The sequence below is a fragment of the Mya arenaria genome, chromosome 12, assembly GCF_026914265.1.
Source record: "Mya arenaria isolate MELC-2E11 chromosome 12, ASM2691426v1".
Lineage (NCBI taxonomy): Eukaryota > Metazoa > Mollusca > Bivalvia > Myida > Myidae > Mya > Mya arenaria.
In genome coordinates, this window is record NC_069133.1 from 22,905,957 (window position 1) to 22,930,694 (window position 24,738).

Here is a 24,738-nt window from a genome sequence, read left to right on the forward strand (position 1 = left end):
TAGTGAGAAATATATATTAATATATATTGATTCGAATTAGTGATATTTAAATACAGGGGTTTAAACTGTAATCAAATAGCTATTTGATTATTTTCATGATCAGGAAATAGTGATTACGACATGCGTCATTTAAGCCATTTTTTATATTTTTGGCATCATGAGTTAAATCTAGCCGAAAAGGCACCGAAAAGGCACTGTGATGGCATGGTGACTTTAAAATTCAAATTAAGGACATGCAAACAAGAAAATTATACTTGATATATTGTAATGAATCTTTTGAATTAGAGCATTTAAACAGCGGATAGTTGTACAATATCAATAGAACGATTCACAATGCACTGCGAGGCCAAATCAAGTATTTCAATACACAATTATTCCTATTCATTCAAGCTCAAAGGCAAGTAAATACGTGTATAGAAACTAACAACGTTAAGATAATTATAACTAGGTAAAGATCTTCCCAATTGAAGACGTAATATTGAGTAATTGTTGGAAGATCTTTGGTATCAAAGCGAATTATTGACACATTGGTGAAGCCGAGATATTTTTTTCGGCATTTTTGTGCCCATTTCTTGTGCAATAATTTGAAATATTTATTAAAGGGCAATATAACGATAATACACTCCAAATAATTAAAACATCTAGAATTTATCACTGTAAGGTTCTAAGCAAAAAGTGTTACCTATGAGCAGTCTATTTAAAATACAACATAGAGCATTTAAGTCAATTTCCTAATTGCTGTCTGAACATTTCCTTGCGATAAGGCGTGAGACCACAGTTATTTTTACTATATGTTTCATATAGACACTAACCTGGCTTTTGACTTTATACAAATCCCAATTGAAAAACAAGGACATGGTATCTCTAGAACAATTCAAGACACAAAATATAATCACAAGAAAACACCATGTTGACCATTGAACCGACTGTCAAAATTGAGTTCAAATAAATAACCCTTCCGCCAAGGAGTCAATCGGCTACAAACAACTATTTTTCAGACTTCCACAAGCTATGATTTTTCCAATATTTACACTGAAAACTATCAATTTCTGCAATAGAGTGTCAAATTCAGTCAAGTTCTCTGCAAAAAGAACATTTTTTGCTTCTTTTTCATTCAATTTTAATAAAATATTGATACTTGAACACAGGCACTCTTTTTTCTGTATTCACATCCGGATCTTGGTCAACGGGGGGCAGATAACTGTGGTCTTGAGCCATAAAGAATGAAAATATATTTGAAGCAAATGTAGACAAAACGTCTCAAAAGTTTTCCCCTTAGCGAAGAGCTCATGTAAGCTTAAATGGCCTTTGTTCAGTGAATAACTGTGATAAAAATTTTCACTCGACGATATATATTGTTTGTTCTGGATTTTACATACTTCACAGTTGCCTATAACACAGAAGTAAATTGTTCAGTAGTGAGACATAACCTAATGTATGAGAAGGTGTTAAAGAGTATTGGAATGTTAAACATAACAAATTGATGTCAGGTCAGTTGTTTTAATTTATTCTATCGAAGAGTTATATCTGATACAAATGAAGCAACGCTTAATTTCTATAGCTAATAGGTGCACATTGGAGTTGTAAAGTGACCACTAAATTTTCTGTTTAGCACATATAGAGAACACGTTCCTGGTTAAGGGATTGTCCAAGACAAAAGATAATGAAAGTCAAATCATTTGAAATAAATGCGAATAGTGTGGTAGTCATTTTTTTGTCACTGGAAGTAAGTCATATGTTTTAATACGAATCTTTTAAAGAAAATATAAGTAGAACTCTACTGCGGTTGCCGCTTTGATGTATTTTTTTAATTTTTTATGAGTTTTAAAAATCAAATTCCATCTGAAGAGAAACTTACTATATGCCCGAAAATTCTATAGTGCTCTGTAGCGCTTGTGTTATGATTTTACACGAAAGTTCTGGTTGTGTTTTAGTAAATAATGTATATCTATATTTTATTTGTTGAAATATATTTGGAAACTTGTAGTGCATGACATTCGAAATATATTTCAAAATTAAGATCTGATAAACAGTTATACAAGTACACACTATGAATCCCAACGCATGGTTGTGGAAGCAATAAAAAACATTCAAAGAAGCATTTTTTTATAAATATTACTTAATGTTCAAATTTGATTTTAAACCTTTTCAGCCAAACAGAACGGCCACTTTTGACATCTTTAATCAGTATTATCACAAACGGGTGCTTTTTATCTTTGCCCGTTTTCTTTGGCAGATAACGCTTCCGCTGAGCGTATTGACTGGGTGTTCACGTTTCTTTGACTAAAATAATGTACTTTAACTGTTTTGGTTTGTAGTATTTTCTGTGTTTTTTTCACCACCCACGCTGTATAAAAAGAGTACATGTTGAAGCTTCTTTTGTTGTCCACTTTTCTCAAGAATATTTTTGGTGATCAAAATGTCGAATTATGTTGCTAGGAAGTTTTGATATAACAAAATCGGTACACACATCTTGATCAATGTGTTGTCCAATGTTTTGTCCAGTATGCCAAGGCTTTTTAGGTGTTCACCTATTGTTCCTAGGATTTTTCAGAAGCTTTTGACAATATAGCCAGCTTGCTTGATGTTGATTAGTTTGTTGTAGTGGATATCTATTACTTCACATGTGCCACATATACGCTTCTTGAGAATGTTAACTGCCACCCTTTAACTTTTGTTCAAAGGCGACAATATTTATGCAAAAAAGCTACAGAAACAAGCTCAGTAGCAAAACGTTTAGAAATAAACCCGGTTTAGTGGCACTGGGCAAACGCTAAAGACAATGAACACAAATCACAAACAAGAAACATAGAAAAACAGCACAAAACTCCGCAAACAGCACAGTGCATACATATTATATATATAAAAAATAGGTATGTTTAGCCCTACGAGCTTCACCTCTATGTTTACTCCTTAAGTATTTGAATGTTTCATTATTTGATAATGTTTGTATTGTTTTTCTCTGCGCTTTCAAAGTTGTCCCAGAATTTGATTTATTTAATGTTATCACCAGTGAAGAACATATCTCCAGGCCGGGTATTTTGACAGATTGTACATGTTGCGTTTTTCTTTTTGTCACATTGGGCTGCTAAACATTATTGGTGTTATTTCATTTGAGCTTCAAACATATATGCTTTATCACACCTATATTTTCATGTTTAGTCTCTCTAGTGTGTTCGTTTCACACATTTTCTTCCTTATCTGCACTATTTTTTTCAAAAAATATTAAAACGCTTAAGTAGGTTTTCAGCAACACTCAACACATGTAAATCATCTTCAACTATTTCATTGATTAATTCAAGGTCAATTTCTCCGATAGCGGCTTTTAATTTTTCGGGCAGAGCTTCAAATTTATCAATTTTAGATTGTAATATTCCAACGGAATCATCTAGTTCAGGCACTCTCATATTGTCATTATAAAAAACGCTGTTGCATTACGTACCTCTTTTACCAGCGTAGAAAAGGGTTTGTCGTGCCCACTGCTTCATTCATAATTATTTACAAACATTTTGACACTTTTTCACACGTTAAAAACTTTTGCGCTAGGACACTTTACAGAACTGTTACATTTTTTACAGTTCCAATCGTGCATTTGAACAATACCTTTACACTTTGATAGTTTCAATTCGTATTACTTCCATATTGAGAGTGGTCTTGTGATCTAGTGGTATTATACTGGTATAGGTGTCCGCCTTTCGCCCAAGAGGTTGTGGTTTTGAGACCCACCAGGGGAACTTTCTCATGGCTTCTCAAGAGGGATACAGTACGGGAAATGGGCTCGAGAGTGATTCAGCTTTCATCTTCATTTTTACAAGCGAGCAAAAATGAAATAGTATAAACCAAAACCCCCGGGTTTAAACACCATTTCATGTGGCGGATTTATCTTTTAGCCGCATTAGATTGAACGTCTTTATCTTTATAAACAAGCTCAAACATCATTTTTACCTGTTTTCTTTACTTTTTTATACAGTTTAAACTAATTTAAGTCCCATAACAATTCTCAGCTAATGTCCTTAATAGTATACAGTAAGTTATTAATTTAAATCCAGATGTCAAGATGTTTCTAACCATTATAATCACACATTTCGCCACATATTCAATGATTAACAGCTAGCCCAAGGTTCCACTTACTCTTAACGCCTTACAAAGTTCTTTTATACAATAGGTTATAGTCAAAACCATTATGAAAGACACAAGGATGTGCGGGAGACATTAAAGTTAGTGTTAGCGGTATCGCACCGTTAGAGCTATGGCACCGTTAAAAGCACAGCAACAGACTAAAGTAAAATCTTTAGCGGTGCAAAAGCATATTTAAAACGGAGAGATGAATGCATGACGATGAAGTACAAGGTAAACGGTGCATAATTATGATATACATATAATACGCAAACGATACAACTGTATTATAGTTCAATCCTAGAATTATGCTAACTTAATGTTCAAGCCGGGCTTAATTCATGTATAGCGAATTAAAAGAACAATTGCGGTGGTCGCTATTTATGATAAACAGATAATACGCAAACGATACAACTGTAGTATAGTTCATTCCTAGTATTATGCTAAATTAATGCTCAAGCTACATGCCGGGCTTAATTCATGTATAGCAAATTAAAAGAACTTAACAACTGCGGTGGGCGCTAAAATTTGGGGTGCATGAACTATCAGACAAAGGTTGCTTTACATGCTGCTAAATTTATGTAAATTTAATTGATTTTAACTAAAAATATTGGTTTTATAATGAATTAAATAAATGTGGAAACTTCTCTCCATAGTTAAATTAAAAAACCTTGTAGAACTGCATAGGTAGGTTATTATAACCCCAATGCTTAGGTGTAAGTTAAAGTTTCTATTATTGAATGCACGCTTCTGAAATGAATTTTGAATTTATATAGTACGTTATGCGAAAACAAATTTTACAAACTGTTATGTAATTTATACTAGCATGGCGGTAAGATATATATGATCTAGATGCCTTTCAAAACAATCACGTCTTATAATTCACTAACACTTACATAGGATTTTTAATATGTAAAATAAATTATATTTGATCATCTTTATTATTTTTTGAGATCTTAAAGCTACGACTTGTTTGTATGCCTCAGATTTGAAAATGCGAATTAACTTGTTTGTGATTAAATACTGGTAATGTTCATGAACTATTAAGCTACAATTTTCTTTAGTTCCATAACGAAGTGTTTTGGCGAAACTATAGACCCCCCCCCTTTACTCGATATAAGGTTTTGAAATTAACGGGTTTTTTCAAATGTGTTGAATGAATTCATTATTTGGTTGATTGTAACCCAATAGCAACTATATTTATCAGACACTCAGAATGAGTCATTTTAAGACTACAGATAAAATATCAAAATACAATTTAAACGGATAACCGAGTTGAGTGTCTGAAAACAAGAGATTTATGAAATTAGGGCAAAGAATGAGACGTGAGCTGACATGATTCGAACACAACCCTGCTCTTACAGAAGAATATTGCTTTGAAAAACAAAACACGAAATACTATAATGTATCAAACGCGTTGACGCCGTAAGTGTTTTTTATTTGCTCAATTTCTATTAGCAGTTATATCTTTATTAACAAGCATACATGTATAAACTATAATACGGTATAGTAAAAAAACATTGTATTTAAATTAAGAACGAAACTAAACGGAAGCGTCGCTTAGCAATAAAATATTAAATTTTGACAAAACTAATATGAAAGGAAACAAGATAGTTGACGTTTTCCCAGTCGCTCAGGTATAGATGGGATATGGTTACACGAGTTCTAAAGTGGTACAATTCATGTCTTATAAATGCTGTTTTGAAATCGGACAAGATACACTGTCGTCTTTGTCACGCGTTGAATAGAATTCCGGAGGATCTCCCGTCGCGGGCTTCGATCGATAGTGTCAAGAGGGGGTTCAGAATAGCTAATTTCAAACAACGTTTTATTACATTTAAAAACACATTCTTATAATAACTCTAAAATTCAGCTTTTCCGGTAAATTAACATTTAATTGTGTCATTGTCACTCAAATAAGCGGGATTCATGAACTACAGTATGTTTTTGACGAATTTGAGGTAGAGTTTGTTAATCTGGTGACAGGCTGAGATTTCAATCACAAAAGTAAGGGTTATTGTGTATCATTCTCAGTCAATTAAACTATAATTTTCGATAACTAACATGGTGACTGGTAAAATCTACTTAATTTTTGGTGATCAACTGCTTCTCGGCCACTACCATATCTCTTTTGTTTAATTCATTTTCTAGGAACCGTTACTTTTGTTTGGTAAAAACACATACCATCTGTTTGTTTTCATTTTGCCAATTTCAAGCCCCGGTTATTAATTGAACGTACGGCCAAACACGCCTGTGGTATAATCATTCCGGTGATTCCAAATTTTTTAAGGCTGTATATTTGCAATATCTATTTATGATTGTTTTCCATATTTATACTGTTATTCTGGTTCATTGCCAGTGTACACTTTAAGCTTTTCTGTCATTTTCTTGAGGTTTATGAATGCGTAATTAGTTGCAATATTTATGCGAAAAGCTAAGTTCAATTGGCTGTTGTACTGTTTTGTATGAATGCGTTATTAGGCTCTGAATATTTTAATAATTAATTCCGATTGGTCGTTCTAAACTCATGTGTTCTGTGATGTCACTCGTTTCTTAGCGACTTCTGACTTACATTGACAGCACACCTGCTACGATGTACATATTGGACGAAATTGAAAATTATTTTGAGAAATCTGCTTTTGAGAGCAACTAATTGTAGTATTTAAATTTAAATATCAGTTTCTAGCCTACGCACAACCATTTAGACGTTATTATATAGGTTTATAGGTGTTATATAATTCTTGAATTTGAATTTACAACAAATATTTGATCGAATTTGATTGCTTTTGCCTTTATGTATTATTTTGGTTATACAGACATATACCGTACCTATACATATAGTGTTACTTGTTTTATTTACATATCATTTAATTATTCAAATTTATTGTCATAATTTGTTGTTTTGAGATAAAGTTGATTAAAATCAGTGCTTTGTCATTTTTGTTTGAAATAGTGTAATTTAATTACTTAATTTTTAATCATTGCTTGAAAAAAAGCCGATAATACTTGTGTCTAGTTGCGTGATATATATATGCCACTTTAAGTTAAATATTTTCAGAGATATGTCTGTATAATTTAAATACTTTGATACTTTGCATAGTATCGAACACGGGTTTTGTTTGTGAACAAATTTCAAAATTATCTTAAAACATAACAAAAATACCATTGTGTGGCTTGATATTATAATTTACATAGTAGTTATTTCACTTACAAAGTTTTTAGGCATTGATCGAGACATTCATCGAGCGACTTTGTGATTGTTAGTGAAGTGTAATTGTACTTGCACTTGAAATTGGAGAATCAATGCTGGTTCTTCATATGGTGCGAAATGAAAATGAATTTAAAGACAAAAGGAAACTTGTAGGATTGCGTTATTATGATACATAATAGATGCGCACATAGTGTTTTTTATTGGTGAAGGGAATAAGAACAGAACAGACATTTTATTCGACTTAAACAACAAAACTTCGTCGTAATACAATATATATATATATATATATATATATATATATATATATATATATATATATATATATATATATATATATATATATATATATATATATATATATATATATATATATACATGTGTGTGTGTAAACATGTCACGTATCTAAACTTAAAAACATAATATTATATAATATAATTCAATGAAGGAAAAAGGTTAATGTAATTTGAATACCAGATAACTATTTTGTTAACATTGGCAATGAAGGAAAATTTCACAGCTACTATTTTAAATTGAATTATTAATAATAAGCGCGACATCTGATTTATTTTTGGTGTGCTGATAATATTGAGCATTTTGATTTCTCCTGGAACATTGGGTGTTTTTTTATAACCTTTAAATTGATATAGGATTTTGAATTTAATAAGTGAACTACAGCGATTGAACGAACAGTACACGAAATGGACTTGTGAAATATTCATAAAGTGCTGATCCATAGACAGCTGCAAATTTGAGATCCTTAGTGGAGTCAAACTGAAACCGACCATAGTAAGGGATTATGGAAGACCTGACACACAAACATAAATGGGGAATCCTATATAAAATTATCCATATTCTATTGGGTAAGTAGGGAAAGTGGGAGGCGACTTTGGGTACCTTTAAATTTGAAATGCATTGTGCCTTAGAAGCTAGATCACATGCAGATGAACAGGTCATGTTTGGTATGAAGAAGAGCAGCCAAGGGTCCTGTAGCTGATTCGATAGGAATAATAGGAACACAAGTGAGAGTTCAGGCATTTGAGAAACTGGATAGTTCCTATAGGATTGTTGACAACATAAAGATTATCATGGAACTGTTTTATATATGTGTATCGAAATATACATGTATATCGAAATATACATGTGTATCGAAATATACATGTGTATTGAAATCCGGGTATGCATTGCATGTGAATTAGGAGATCTTTTCAACAAAGCTGTTGAACTTGGCGGCTTCAGTTTCAGCGACACACAGGTACCAAAGGAAGTTTTACATTCCAAACTTAGGAATACCTAAGACGTAAGTCTGTTTTTCAATGCATTAATATCATTGAATACGACCAGTTCAGGTGGAAACATATCAAGATTGAGATTGACATGAAGGCAAGTCCAAATAGAAGCCCTGTAAATGTACAGCAGGAAGAATACAGTGAGACACTAAAACTACCCAGATAGCTCAGATAACGGATTGAAAAAGATAGAAAGGACTAGCAACAATAGCAGCAACAGCAGTAGGAGAATTAACAAAAACAGCAGCAACACATACAACAACAGGAATTTAAACACAGACAAGCATGTAAGCCAAGAGGTAGATACCAAGGGAAATGGCGTGGTGGAAATAGGGGCCGAGGGAGTTACATATTTAACAATTCAGTGATAATAAAGGCAACTCATTTAGAAACGATGTAACTTGTTTAATCTTTTGTACCAATTACTAGATGGATGGTAAGAAGAGGGTCATTTCATTCACTAGTAGGGTCTTGAACAAGTCTGAACGCAGAACAGTGCCTTTAAGTTAGAGTTGCTGACCTTATATTGGGGACATAAGAAGGGCACACAAGGAAGATCCACTGATAAAGAAGTGGAAAAGAGCGGTCATCGACAAAACACTGCCAAAGAACTTCAGCTAGTTATACCGAAAGCATTCCGACATGATATAATTACTGGAACATATGATTAGTCAGGACACATAGGACAGAAGCGAAGCATTCGTCTAAAGAGGGACATGATTTGCTGGCCAGGACTGAAAAAAATGATGTATGGGACAGGTCACATTTGTGAACACATCTTACTCACTAGAAACCCTTCGCATCGACTACCGTACCTTAAAACCATCGAAGGCCAACGTCAGTAGTAAACTGTTGTAACTAACCATTACACCACTCAGTTCGTTAAGGCTGCTTTAACTAAGACTCAGACTGCGAAGATAAAAGCGGAAACACTTGACAATGAGTTCCTTGTTCATTTGGCACCAATACCAGTTGCACTCCGATCATGGGGCCAATTTTGAAAACAGCTCAATGCTGAACTTTGTCGTTAGACAGGTATTTAGAAAAGTCACACCACACCCTATCACCCGCAGAGTTAAGCAGGACCTGAGCAGTTTTACCGTGCTGTATGGAGATGTTGGGCTCATTGAAAGAAGATCAGAAGGCGGACTGGAAGAAGTAGGTCAGCAGTCATGTATATTCGTAGAACTGCATGCCGTATGAACTGACTTTAATGACACCTTATACGATGCTCGTAGAGGGAGGCCATTGATGTAATGTTTGAACAGATTAGTGAGGAGCCAGTGGACACGATTGCTGAAGAGTATCTTGACAATTCACATGAAAGGATTGTGAAAAATCGTCAGGTTGTCCAACTCCAAACCAAACGATATGAAGAGAACCAAAGAAATGTAATGATAAAAAAAATCCTAAGAATGTAGAGATGTGCGCTAGAGTGTTAAGAAAGACAATGGCATATGATGAAAAACAAAAGATGATCGATAAATTAAAAGAAGTATCATATTTAGTTATGAACCAAGGCAAAATAGAAAGGTTCTTAAGGTTATAATAGAAGCCTCAGGGAGGGAACAAACATTACATCGCAACCCCTTACTCTTGGTAAAGCATCAAGATGAAGAAATTGTGTTTGATGAGAAGATAGAAAATGATGATGTAGAGAACAAAAAAGCATCCATAAGAGATGATAAAATGGCATGCTTTCTTGCTGCATTCTACATTTAACCTAAGTTTTGGAAAAGTTTTGAAGCTGTATTGGTATACTAACCATCTAAAGAGAGAGATTGTCAGACTGGAATTGTTTAAACCTAATAACAACATTTATCCAGAATCAACTTGTTTGTCCATGAACTCATAATCATAGCAGAAACCTTTTTGTTCTGTCTGGGTTTTTTATAGATGAAGCATTGTTTATCATTATTTTTTTGATTTCTCTGACTACCGTAAGAATCAAAGATGGTTAATTCTTATTTCCTCAGATTGGGGTCAATCGAAAATGGCTTGATACTCATTTGAAATAACTAGTCTGTCTAACAAAACAAACAAATTCTTGCATCGCGCTGCACATTATAATGTTTGCCAAGTTAAATATTTAATCTGTTATTTGAACATCAAAACGCGCCAGTGCACGTCTTATCGTAAACGATTGATCAAATATTTATCAAGGATTTACAGTGATTTACAGTATATATATTATACGTGTCACAACGAGAGAATATATTCATACCGTTGCGCCAGTTTTGCGTAATGCAATAAGTAACCAGCTGCTTGAAACTGTATACAAACATGTTAACATCCCATTCATCTTGAGAGACAAAACATATACAAACCCGAATCTCAAATGCAAATCTTTATCACCAGTTACCGATGTCCGCCTATCCATATCGCCCAACGATTTCAGTATTTTAATTTGGTATCTATGATTTAGCATTTGAAATAAGTTACACAAATACTTAATGGATTTTGAGTAATATACAATGCCGAATTCTGCAATATGAGCTCCATATTTCAGACCAAAATGCGACTATGGCGTGAACTATTAAATCAAAAACTTTAAATATATCAAAAAAAAATTGTTTTGTTTAATGGAGGGAGCAGATTTGCGCGCCTGTGCTGCCAATTAAGTTTTAACAGCGGCTTAATACCCAATATAATAGTTAGGACTTAAATACTAAGTCCATACATTTTATACGGATACAGTATTTACGTGTTGGAACAGTTTTTTGTATGGACATGAAGGTACGTCATTAATAAAGACAGTAATTCCTGTCGTCTTTAAATTTACTTGCATACAAGAATGTTGACAAAAGGTAGTAATTGCATTGAGTTGTTACTGGCGATTGCTTACTGTATCCACGCAATTTGCCACATCGTCTGCGTGCAGTAGACAGTACAAATCTGTAATATGATAGTAATAAAAATACCATTTTGGCAATTGCTACTAAGTCGTTGATATAAAGAGTGAAGTATATGTATTACATTCAAATTCGTACATCTGTCTGGTAGATACATTGCATCGAAAATAGTTCGGTAACGATATCTCCTTTACTTTCATATCTGGGCGTAATTTTGAGCACGTCGGCGTATGGACTATTGAAGTTTTACAAGCAAATATAACAGACTATTTTGAAGCGAGTCAAACACTGAGTGTTTAAACAATTCCACCCCTAGTCAAACCTTTCCATGTGTTGCAACAGGGATACAAAACAGAACGTTTGCGAGCGTTTTGTAAACGCTCCTTACTGAACGCACTACAGTTCAAAAGCAAATTGAAATGACGTGACGTCATATTAACCTGATGAGCGCACCTGTCACTTTCATAATAATAATAATAATAATAATAATAAGGGCAACCATAGGACCCTTAAAAACTTAGTCTTATTTCCTATAGCAATTTATATCGGGAACTTTCCCGACCACAGTTATTTTTGGTAGTCACAAATGGGCGTATTTTTTTACGCGCATTTATAATAAGTCCTATGAATACGACATGATGTAATAGTACGTGCCGGCTTAAGTGACTACTATTACATAATGGTAAATTAGATGAAGGAGAAGAAGAAAGTTTATACAAGAACTAAGTTTCTGCGGGAAATCCTACCCTGTTTAGAAAATAGTTTGTAATAATGATGACAATTAGGCAACAACAAAATCTAAAATATTAAGACAAATTAAAAAGGATGTACGTTTAATTGCAATTTATTCCATGGCAATTTAATTTGAACAACCATAGAAGTGTGTGTTTTACATATGATTTTTGGAAATCTTATGTTAAAGGCTTTTTGTTCAAAATTAAACTAACACAGGAAGATAATTTCATTTTAAGTTATTAAAGCTGATCCCTCATACCGTCATCGGAACTTTCCTTTAATCCGCCATTATAGCGGGATAGACTCTGTAGCAGACGATTTTTACCTTCAAGTTGTTTAACATTGCAAAGCATTTAAACTCTTTACTGTAGTCATTCATAACTATATCAATCACATTCGCGGAGCGGTGTTTAAATATTTCGCCATTGTAGTATAACAACTGATAAGTTTAACTGAGGTCGGCACTCTATGGTCTGTCGCTAAGGTATGTAAACACACGCCAGTTTATAGTACTAAATAAATAAAGTATATTATCTCATATATTGTTGAAATTGTAAATGCATATACAATAACGAGAGCAAGTCGCATTTAAACGCATTTATTTACATTACATTATTAGAGCCAAGCTAGAAGCGTGTATGATAGTTTTCCGCATCATCCTGAATTTATTTAGAATTTTCTGTTCACCAAGCACAAAAAAACTGGGAAAAAACTAATTGAAATATAATATCCATTATCCACGACAGTACGATGATAAAAACACGACAGCACGATGATGAAAACGCGATACTTGATCGCATTATCATTATCGTACTGTCATATAATCGCGTTTTCATCATCGTACTATCGAGTTTTCATCATCGTACTGTCGCGTTTTCACCACTGTAGTTTCGTGATTTCGCGTTTTCATAATCGTACTATCGCGTATCGCGTGTCAGATCAACACATTTACAGGCGATGGCCCTAACCGCATTCCGTAGTTTACTCCTATCGGAAATGTAGACTTTGATATTTGTAGACCCTGACGCTCAACAATGAATCAATTTGGTATGGTATTATTCAAACAAGCAAAACATGTGGCGCTTCTGTTTAATATGTATAACTATTGAAGATTACTTGCAAAAATGTGGCACTTCTATGTAATGAATATTTCTATGGAAGAATACTTGGAATCATGTGACACTTCTGTGTTATCAATATAGGGTATGTAGCGAGCTGTCATATAGTACACAAATTTATCCAACGAGTTTAAAAAAGGGGTTAGTAAGCGAGCTTATGGCGATCTTTTTTATTACATGCTGTTTTTCCAGTTAAACATAACAAAATAGATCTCCCAGTTTAACATGCGCTTATGATGAGCCAAACGACACACACTGACAGAGCAATACTACTTCCCGCGCTTGAAGTACACGGAATAACTTAACACGAGATATATATCCGATCGTTTTAATTCCGTAAAATAAAATACTGAGACGATATCCAGTTAGAATCACAACAAAGACACTATAATTTTAACAAATTGTGTACAAGTATAGCATATGATGCATTAGTTTATTACCACTTTTGTTGGTCCCATGTTAAAGACTTGCTTGTTTATTTTTTATATAAAGATTCTATTTGAAATAAAAGCACATGCATATATTCCATTTTCAGATACTAATGAAACTAATGATGATGATGACGTTGATACTTACAGACGTGAAATTTATGCTAATAGAAGGTCCCCAAGGTCCCAGCGTGCACCTTGCTTCGCTAGTGAGTGGCTTTGGTTTTATTTTAACAAACTGGATCCATTCGATTGGATCTTTAAACAAAAATGAGAATAAAAAATAATAAAACACCATTAATTGAAGTAGCATTCCAGCAACGGTTGATGATGATGATGATGATGATGATGATGATTTATCTCTTTTTTATGGAATGCTTGTTCGTTCTTGTGATAGACAGTAATTGGGTTTATGCCAAATGATGCAGAAACATTGACGCATATTTTTCTCTCCTCTTTTTCTTGTTGGAAACATTGTTTTTAGTTCCTTGTTCGTGAAAGAAGCGTTAATGTATTCAGATCAAATTTTTGTTTTGTGTGAAAATTATGTTGGACACAACTTACCTAAAATAAATTTCGACCTACCCTATATCTTTTTGGCCGTGAACTCGGAAACAAGGAAAAACTTGTTAACGCCTAATGCCTAAACGCAGAAACCCTGTATTCAAATCTTTAAGACTTGTTTATTTAATGGTCATATATTAATTATATTTGAAATAAAATCATATGCATATGTTCCTTTTTTCAGATGATGCTAATGATAACGGTGATGATGATTCAACCGAAAGTTATGCAACTTGCCCTACCAGTGAGTGGCTGTTCTTGATTTAAACAAAACATTGCTGGATTGGATTTTAAAATTAAAATGAGAATAATAAGTTTAAAAACATCATTAATTGAAATGGCGATGATAGTGTTATGATGATTTTCTCTCCTTTACTCTTTTTTGAATTATTGTACTTTCTTTTCGTTTACAATAATTGTGTATTTGCCAAATGAAGAAAAAACCTAGAATTGATGCAAACATTTTTATTCGGATTTTTATTCGAAAAATGCATTATTAGTTTCTTTTTCTTGTATGGCTTAGTACATGCATGTATTATTTTATTATTACTATAAAATATTTGAAAACCACTCACTTCTAATCACCATTTTCAAAAAATGTTGTTGGACGTTTCTTTTGCGAATACTGTGGGGGGTTTTATATGTCAGAAAACAATGAAATTATGCTTACGTCATTTCTTAATTTACGCATTTTTGAAAATCGTTATTCCTCGTAGGTGCAAACGTAAATCTACGTATTTAAACTCCAGTTGCTGATTTGAGCAATTCCATTTGATCTTCCTGTTATTTAAGTTTCCTAAAATGAATGTGATGCTATTTCAATTGTTATGAGTGAAAATGATTTGATTTGTTTTCTCTCACCAAAATGACTGTGCAAATTGCGCGTGTTATATGTTATTACGGTTTCCGTCATTCTCCGCTTGTTTCATTCTGCTTTTCGAAATTTCGGCTAGAAATTATTTGCTAGCTCTATCGAGCTCTATCGAGTCACTATATATTACTAAGTTGTAAAATTAGTGTTTCCCGCGTAAGGCCAAAGTAAACAGCCCTTTTGCAAAATTATTTTAGGCTTGAATGGATCTAAGCATTTCGTAGCCTTGTCATTTTGTACCCTTCATCGGTCACTTCGAAATCTACCGTTGGCTACCTTGTACCCTACCGATCGATAAGTACGAAATAACTATAATTTGATAGGTTGTTCGGGAACAAAGTTACCAATGGTTGGTAAAGGAACACGCTCATGTTTTGGACCAAAAATTAGTTTTCCCGAGAATGCATATGAAAACACTTATCTTATAATTATATTACTCTTTGATGGCCAAATTGCAGAAAGTAATACAATCAAAGTATGGCATTTCCCATCAAAATCGCCTGCGTTTGTAGGTGTGTGAAGTTGGCGCGTAGCTCGTAGATCATACATCAACATAAAAATAAAAATAAATTGGTCGACCTGGATCGTATTTCGACAATGCATTGTTGACCTAGATCATCAATCGCAGATCAACAATAAAAGTAAAACAATATCAAAAATAATGTTGACCTGGATCGTAGATCGTAGATCGACAATCCATTGTTGACCTAGATCATAAATCGTACATCGACAATAAAAGTAAAACAACATTAAAAATAATGTTGACCTGGATCGTAGATCGCAGATCGACAATGCATTGTCGACCTAGATCATAACTCGTAGATCGACAATGAAAGTAAAACAATATCAGACATATTGTTGACCTGGATCGCAGATCGTAGATCGATAATGCATTGTCGACCTAGATCATAACTCGTAGATCGACAATAAAAGTCAAACAACATCAAACATATTGTTGACCTGGATCGTAGATCGTATATCGACAATGCATTGTCGACCTAGATCATCAATCGTAGATCGACAATAAAAGTAAAACAACATCAAAAATAATGTTGTTCTGGATCGTAGATCGCAGATCGACAATGCATTGTCGACCTTGATCATAATTCGTAGATCAACAATAAAAGTCAAACAACATCAAACATATTGTTGACCTGGATCGTAGATCGTATATCGACAATGCATTGTCGACCTAGATCATCAATCGTAGATCGACAATAAAAGTAAAACAACATCAAAAATAACGTTGACCTGAATCGTAGATCACAGATCGACAATGCATTGTCGACCTAGATCATAACTCGTAGATCGACAATAAAAGTAAAACAATATCAAACATATTGTTGACCTGGATCGTAGATCGAAGATCGACAATGCATTGTTGACCTAGATCATAAATCGTAGATCGACAATAAAACGGAAATATGAATCGGTTGAGCTGGGTCATAGATCGTAGTAATCGAGGAAATGAAACAATAACATATTGTAGTGCACCAAGCAACGTTCAGAAGAAAGAGCTCAGTTCAACACTAAGTCTTTTTGCGTCCTCTGGCTTTCCTTCCGCGAAAGTTCACGTTACCCCACCCACCGCCACTGTCGTTTCCACAGTGACGTTTTATCCTCATTTAATGTTAAAGAAATGACAATGCACTTGCTGATTTGTCCAACACCGTATTCCAACATGATTCATACGCCAACTGATTCTTCAAAATAACGCTTAACAAGTAAATTGACTGGAATTTCTCTCCAATTTAAAAACTCGTGATATAACAAACGCTGATAATCGCGTATCACGTGAGATATAATGAGAACTTTGTAGGTGGCGGTATTTTTGTTGATTTCTTGTTATGTTATTTTTTCATAACTCAAGCTGTACATTTCTAGTTGTAATACAGTGATAGTACGTATTTATAATATACTTGACCTTGAAAATATAGAAAATAAACATATAAATAAGGAACTATTTTATCTGCGCATTCATTGTTGTATTAAATTAGGTTACGATAGCTGTTCTAATTTACCCACCGTTGAAAACAACGAGAGAAAGAAAAAAGAGAAAATGCTCTTGAATCATTTTAGCAGAAATGTAGATTTAAATAAATGTAAATATAAGTATTAAAATTCGACATGTTGCATTTTATTGGGGTATGGTATGCAATGGGGCTGTTCAAAATGGGTGGAGTCCGAAGGACTCCACCAGCATTTTGAACTGCGCCATTGCATACCATACCCCAATAAAATGCAACATGTCGAATTTTAATCCTTAAATAAATACACATTAAAACATACAAATATGTAGGGGAAAAATATATATATATATATATATATATATCAATAAATATTAAATGAGAGAGTGAACATACATGTTACTTATATATAATTAAGTATTGACATTTAGTAAGCTTGATCTTATTTTAAGAGATTCTTTAACAAAGATACATAGTTTTAAAAGTTCCGTTCTGTTAGTTGAATTCATTAACTGGATATATTTAAATACTGACGGCTTTACAAAATAGTATTTCTTTATATATTTCCTTCTAAGAGGATCAAAATAAGAACATATGCATATAAATTGAAATTCGTCTTCGATATCCAAAGAATTACAGCATTGACAATATCGTTCAACTCTAGGTGTGTTATTTCTTGCATATCTACCAGTTTAAATACGAAGTGCCAAACGACACACACTGTCAGAGCAATATCACTTCCCGCCCTTGTACTATCCGGAATAACACGAGATATATATCCGAACGTTTTAATTCCGTAAAATAAAATACTGAGACGATATCCAGGTAGAATCTCAACAAAGACACTATAATTTTAACAAATTGTGTACAAGTATAGCATATGATTAATTAGTTTATTACCTCTTTTGTTGGTCCCATGTTTAAGACTTGCTTGTTTAGTTTTGATATATAGAGTCTATTTGAAATAAAAGCACATGCATATATTCCATTTTCAGATAATAGTGAAGATGATGAAATTGATACTTACAGACGTGAGATTTGTGCTAATTTAAGTTACCAAAGGTCCCAAAGTGCTCCTTGCTTTGTTCAAGTAATCGGTGAGTGGTTTTGGGTTGATTTTAATAAAACATTGCTGGATCGGATTTTTAAACAAAAACGAGAATAAAAAATAATAAATCACCATTAATTGAAATAGCACTCCAGCTAGTTTCTCTCCTATTTTTTCTTAGGGATACATTGTTTTAGTTCCTTGTTCGTGACAGAAGCGTTAATGTATTCAGATCAAATCTTGGCGTTGTTTTGTGTGAAAATGATGTTGGGCACAACTTTACTTAAATAAATTCCGACCTACCCGTTATCTGTTTGGCCGTGAAATCAGAGACAAGGAAAAACTCGTTAATGGTACAGAAACCCTTTATTCATAATCTATGCTTAAGACGTAAAATTTAATTTTCGTATATCAAGTTTATTTTAAATAAACGCACATGTATATGTTCCATTTTTCAGATGGAAGTTATGAACCTTCCTCTACCAGTAAGTGGCCGTACTTGATTTAAACAAAACATTAATTGATTGGATTTTAAACTGATGATAATCATGATGATGATGATGATGATGATGATGATGATGATGATGATAATGATGATGATGATGATGATGATGATGATGATGATGATGATGATGATGATGATGATGATGATGATGATAATGATGATGATGATGATAATGATGATGATGATGATAATGACGAAAATTGTCTGACTGTTTTTTCTCTCCTTTAATTCTGTTTGAATGATTTTACTTTCTTTACGTTTACAATAATTGTGTTTATGCCAAATGATATAAAAACCTTAAATTGATGCATACTTTTATTATTCGAATTATTTTGAGAAAAGTGCAGTATTAGTTACTTTTTCTTGTATGACTTATTACATTTATTTATTTTTTTACTACTATTATGTGAGTACTATTTTTAATAACCATGTTCACCAGAATTATTGCCTAATTAAATGCATGTGTGAATGTAGAAAGTTTTGTTCCAGGTTTCGACAATGTGAAGAAAGCTAAGGTGACGCGTTTTCAGAAAGTACGAAGGTTTTTTATATTCTGTGGAAGGAAGAAATCGAAGTGAAATGAGTTTCAAAGGAACTTTAATTCCAACGTGTTATACATAGGGTCATCGTTGACGACCCAACGCCTATGATCAGAGTGAATGACTGATGTGTTTCTTATAGGTTTGTACAAGTTGTACAAAAGAAGAAACCTGCTCTCGAATAGAAAGCTCATAAAAGGAGATTGACTTTGATGATTAATGACAAAATATTTTGATAGAAATCAAACCTTTCATTTCATGTTTGTTAGTTGTTATAGAAAACTATCGCTGGATAATATCACTATATCTCCCATTAATGTCCGATTTACTGTAAGAAATTAAACGGTAATGCACATAGTGCTGAGATGAAAACATCAATGACGTCACTTCCCGTATATCATCATTTTGCTAACATTTGGAGATAGTTTTAAAGTAAAGAATAATTAATTTTAATGGATAAAATCATTTCATAAAGAGGAAAGGTGTTTGTTGCAGAGTAAGATTGGAATATACTTCACTCCGTGAACACCAAAGTAAATAATTTGCTTTTGGTGCTCACTCGGTAAAATATATTGCTTTCGTACACTGAACCAAACAAGTACCATCTTATTGTCTTATAAGTTATACTCATTATAAAGTGTGCTGTGGTTGTGTGTAAAAAAATTATCTGTTTGTATATATATGTCCGGCAAATTGTAGTGATTTCAGGGGAGATTAATACTGTAAATAGAGTTGCATTTCTTAACAGAGTAGTTTTTCTGTAAATATGGTTTCATTTATTTACATAGTCATAATGATTATAAAGTATGCTGTTGTTGTTTAAAGAGTTTGATTTGTTTGTATATGCCTATCAAGTTGTTGTGATTTCAGAGTAGATTATTACTGAAAATAGAGTTTCATTTCTTAACAGAGTCATAATGATTTTGTTGTTGTATGTATAGTTTGGATCTGTTTGTATATGCCAAGCAAGTTGTAGTTATTTCAGAGCAGATTTTTTTTTGTAAATAGAGTTTCATTTATTACACACACATGTATGCTTTGTATGATGAAGACATTTGAAAGGAACTCGTTCACGATTAATAGGGTTAGACATCAGAAGCCAATTGCATCACTTTTAAAAGTTGTCAACAGGTTATTTGACTAGTTGACTCATTTAAACGGTTTAATTGGTTAGTAGTTATTGTTGGATAAATAATGACCAATCAATAAACATTTTGGAAAACTTTGACCAAACAAAAACTTCATCGGTTTAATACAAATTGCACCAGAATACAATAATTGTGTTTTTGTATCATGCATGTACATTAATTCTATAGTTTATTGTTACTGTTATGGTGTATTATATTATTCATTCATTGAACTAAGTAGATGGTACATGAACTTACGTTAATGGTGTCTGCAATTCATTTACTTTTCCCATGTAAATGATTATATTGATCATTTAATGAACTAAGTAGATGGTACATGAACTTAAGTTAATGGTGTCTGCAATTCATTTAATTTTCCAATGTTAATGATTATATTGTTCATTTATTGAACTAAGTAGATGGTACATGAACTTAGGTAAATGGTGTCTGCAATTCATTTAATTTTCCAATGTTAATGATTATATTGTTCATTTATTGAACTAAGTAGATGGTACATGAACTTAGGTAAATGGTGTCTGCAATTCATTTACTTTTCCCATGTTGATAATTAAATTGTTCTTTTATTGAACTGAGTAGATGGTACATGAATCTAATATTAATAATTATGTAGTCGAGAGAGAGAGAGAGAGAGAGAGAGAGAGAGAGAGGGGGGGGGGGGAGAGAGAGAGAGCATGCCGTTAATGTGTATATGACAAAACAAACATATGTTCAGCTGCATGTTTTGTTTAAATTGGTAACTACTAGGCTTGATCCTGTATTTGCTATTGTATTATTATTGCTATATTTTGCGCACAAACCCTGTCTCGTGTTGATACAGTTGGTATGCATGCATTAAAAAATTAGGCACGTGTCATGCATTAATGGGTGTATTTGCAGCATACCAGTTTCAGCCCTTCAGGCATCCGTTGTGTGTCATTTCTGTTTGTTCATACCATTTGCTTATATGCCATTTCACCATACAACAATATACAGAAGAAAATAATATCAAAACTGTAATTGTGTACTCATTCACGGAATTGTACATTGAAATAACGTAAGTTTAATGTCGGAATGTAAGAATATAATGTTATTAATTAGGTGATTTCATATTGGCCTAGTTATTTGTCAGAGGTTAGCTGTATTTGCCTGAGCCCGAAAGGGCGAAGCCAAATACAGCTTACCTCGGACTACTATCGACTACATAATCATTCCAAATAGAGTTATACGAAGCACAAGAATTTCAAAACAGTCAGAAAACGGAAAACAAAATGGCTACCTTTAAAAATAATTTCCAGCATATTTCTCATATTAGGCGAGTTTCGACAGCCAATGAAAATGGCCCATTTCTCAAATCCTATATTAGGCGAGTTTTGTAGCCAATCAAAACGGAGGAAACTCATATAAGGCGAGTTTGGTTGATATTGGCCGAGTTTGGTCGATATTAAGCGAGTTCTGGCATATATTGTCTTCAATTGTCTGGTATTGGTACAGCAATTGTCTCTGTATCTCGTCAAATACGTAATAGTTGATAAATAAAGTACTTTATAACTTAGCGTCGCTTAGTATCATTCATATCTATCTCAAAGCTGATACCAATATCTGTCTAGCAATGTATTATTAAAGTAGTAAATGTTGATTTCGTATGGATAGGCGACAGACTTCGTATAATCATTATAGTATATATAACCTGCTCATAACCACATGTCCACTTAACGTGCTACGCACGTCATATTCGTTGAAATTGGACATGTTATACACATGTATATGTATATACGATTTGTATTGTATACTTTACGATAATACCTGTTTGTAATAGTAACGATAATTATATTATTTACGAAAGAATGAATCGACGTGAGAGAGTGCAGATAAATCTTGATGTTTATGAAAATCGTAATTGTACTTATTGTAATAGTATTTAATTCACATGTTGACATTATATATGAAAACATGTATTTATCCTGTCACTTGCATACAAAACGGTCCAATAACAAGGTGCCGTGTAAACTTAAGTTTATTAAGATAGCAGACCACGTGCTGTTTATCTACAGTCATGTGACCGCAAAAACGAACTTCTTTTCTACATTCTGCAATAGCATAGGAAACGCACACATAGTGTTTCAGTATCTTATCAATATACCGCCACCAACCAAACTCAACAATCACTCGCCCATAAACTCCCACCAATCTGCATAATAATGACACGTGCAAAACAATGGACCTGAAAAATTATATGTGATGGGAAAATCTTAACCCACCCGCAACTGCTGGAAACTGTGAAACAGCATTCAACGATACCCGTCGATAGTTTAGTCAATTTCTGTGATGTATAACAAAATCTCACTTACAACAGAAATGAATGATCTCTTTGCTGGTGCAGTTATAAACATCCAACATTATCAACATGAATTAAATCCATTTAACATGTGGCGATTGTTTGTAAACACTCGTGATCTTGAATCATGACCTGTGTACTGTACTCTGTGACTTGCGGAATAATTGTTACATCATCAGATATTGTTTGGAGACTGATCCATGTTTGTGCTCTTTTAAAAGCATTTTTATGTTTTGAATTGATATTGACGTATAAAAATGCAATGACTTTGAATAAAAACGTAGAGAAAAAAGTTGAATAATTTTGAGAACTATTTTGGAGGCGATTTAAACATGGATACCGAGTGTGATGAGTGAGTGATAACGTCAACAGGGAATACACAGTTGCCCCCCGTAGTTTTTATTTATAGAGTGTAATTAAACAAAGTAACCGGATAAATAGAATACTAGGTAAGTGCCGCGGACGGTGAAAGTTTATCTGGCTCGGCTACGGATTTTATCGTGTAAGCCTTCGCCTCACCCGATAAATTCCTCCGCCTTGCCAGATAAACTTCCTCCATCCACGGCACTAACTTAGTATTCTCTATGTATATGTAGACGATGTGTGCATTATACAAGTCTGAATAAAATGTCTGTTTTGTTCTGTACTAAACACTGTGGAATAGAAATTAGTGTGATGGTTAAACGATTGCATATAATCATGAGTCATTGTGATGTTTGAGAGAAGAATAGTAAACTTTGTTTAAAATCATTTTAAATGTTGTTCCATAGAATAAATGTTGATAGTGGAAATTTGTTCAATTTAAATAGTTGTGATGGAGGAGAGACAAGTTGTAAAAAGTAGAATTTGTTAAATAACAATGTGATGAAGGCGGATTAAGTAAAAGGGTTTGCTTAATATGATAGATAGATAGTTTATTTTGAAAACATGTTCAATAAGCCACATAGCCCGTGAGAAAAACAAAATACACGATTTAACATAAATGAATACTTGTGATTTAAGGGATATTAATGGTTAAATTTGTAAGCTTTGAATGAGGGTGATATAAGGGATATTTATCTTAAAGTTACTAAGATACGAATAAGTGTGATGGCAAAGATATTAACCTTAAAGTTTGCTAGATATTTATGAGTTTGATGATATTGAGATTCATCTTAAAATTGTTAAATATGAATGAATGTTATGGAAGGGAAATTAACCATGTGAGCGATTTACAGCCGTTGTCGATGTCTTGCTATAAAATTAATGTTTTGTAAAATCGATTATAATAATCTAAACGCTTAAGGTTTTTCGACGAGATTGTTCGTACGTTTAAGAAGGGCGAACTATGTTGTCATGTATTAAACATGTTTAAAAAGTTGTACTAGCTAAGTTTGTAAACATATAAGGACTAGAGGATGAGCTCTGATTAATTACCTACATCCTCGTGACAGTCATACATTGCATCCAATACCTTTTCATGCCAAGTCCATTCAAGTATATAATGTCAGTTTACATAAATATTTCAAAGCTTTCCGACTTTACCTTGGTACTTAACGATGATAGAGTATTGGCAAAAATCGCTCGTTTACGGTTGAAGTCACCAATAATCGATTATGTAATCTCGGAATCAAATATCGCTAGGTGGCATTATTGTTTGTAAACAGAAGAATAAGTTGAAAAAAAAAAGTATAAATCATGTAGCTTCACCTAGAAACCTTCATCTTATCATAAGATAGGTCTGCTGTTACCAAATGCCATTTCTTTTTCGTAATACGAAGTGCTGCCTTGTATTTTAGGTCAACAATTTTGATTCTTTACCCTCTAGGGTTCACAACCTATTCCGTCATTCTTATACGTACCAGATCCATCATCTCATTAAAATGTTTTGATTCCGTTAATAATAAAATACTATTAAATATATACTTGTTATTACCAAATAATGTAAGAATGAAATAAAAAGAATGAATGTTTTCATTTGCTTGTTTTTTATATTATGGTATTGACTTTCGTCTTACTTACTTTTTAAAATGTATTTTTTACATTACTTTTTGTTT

The 24,738-nt window shown here is 33.1% G+C and overlaps 1 protein-coding gene across 1 annotated transcript; it reads left to right on the plus strand.

The window, feature by feature from the left end:
• The first annotated feature begins 1,379 nt into the window (after positions 1-1,379).
• LOC128210341 (uncharacterized) lies at positions 1,380-19,415 on the plus strand. The gene is made up of 6 exons (XM_052914629.1): positions 1,380-1,490; positions 13,854-13,955; positions 14,495-14,554; positions 18,144-18,245; positions 18,655-18,681; positions 19,191-19,415. The coding sequence occupies exons 1-6, from the start codon at positions 1,484-1,486 to the stop codon at positions 19,277-19,279; spliced, it is 387 nt and encodes a 128-aa protein (XP_052770589.1). The 5' UTR covers positions 1,380-1,483; the 3' UTR covers positions 19,280-19,415.
• Positions 19,416-24,738: the final 5,323 nt, after the last annotated feature.

Coding starts and splice junctions, on each gene's coding strand:
- LOC128210341 (XM_052914629.1), top strand. Junction 13,956..14,494: donor GCGTGCACCTTGCTTCGCTA/GTGAGTGGCTTT, acceptor TCCTTTTTTCAG/ATGATGCTAATGATAACGGT. Junction 18,682..19,190: donor TTATGAACCTTCCTCTACCA/GTAAGTGGCCGT, acceptor GTTTTGTTCCAG/GTTTCGACAATGTGAAGAAA.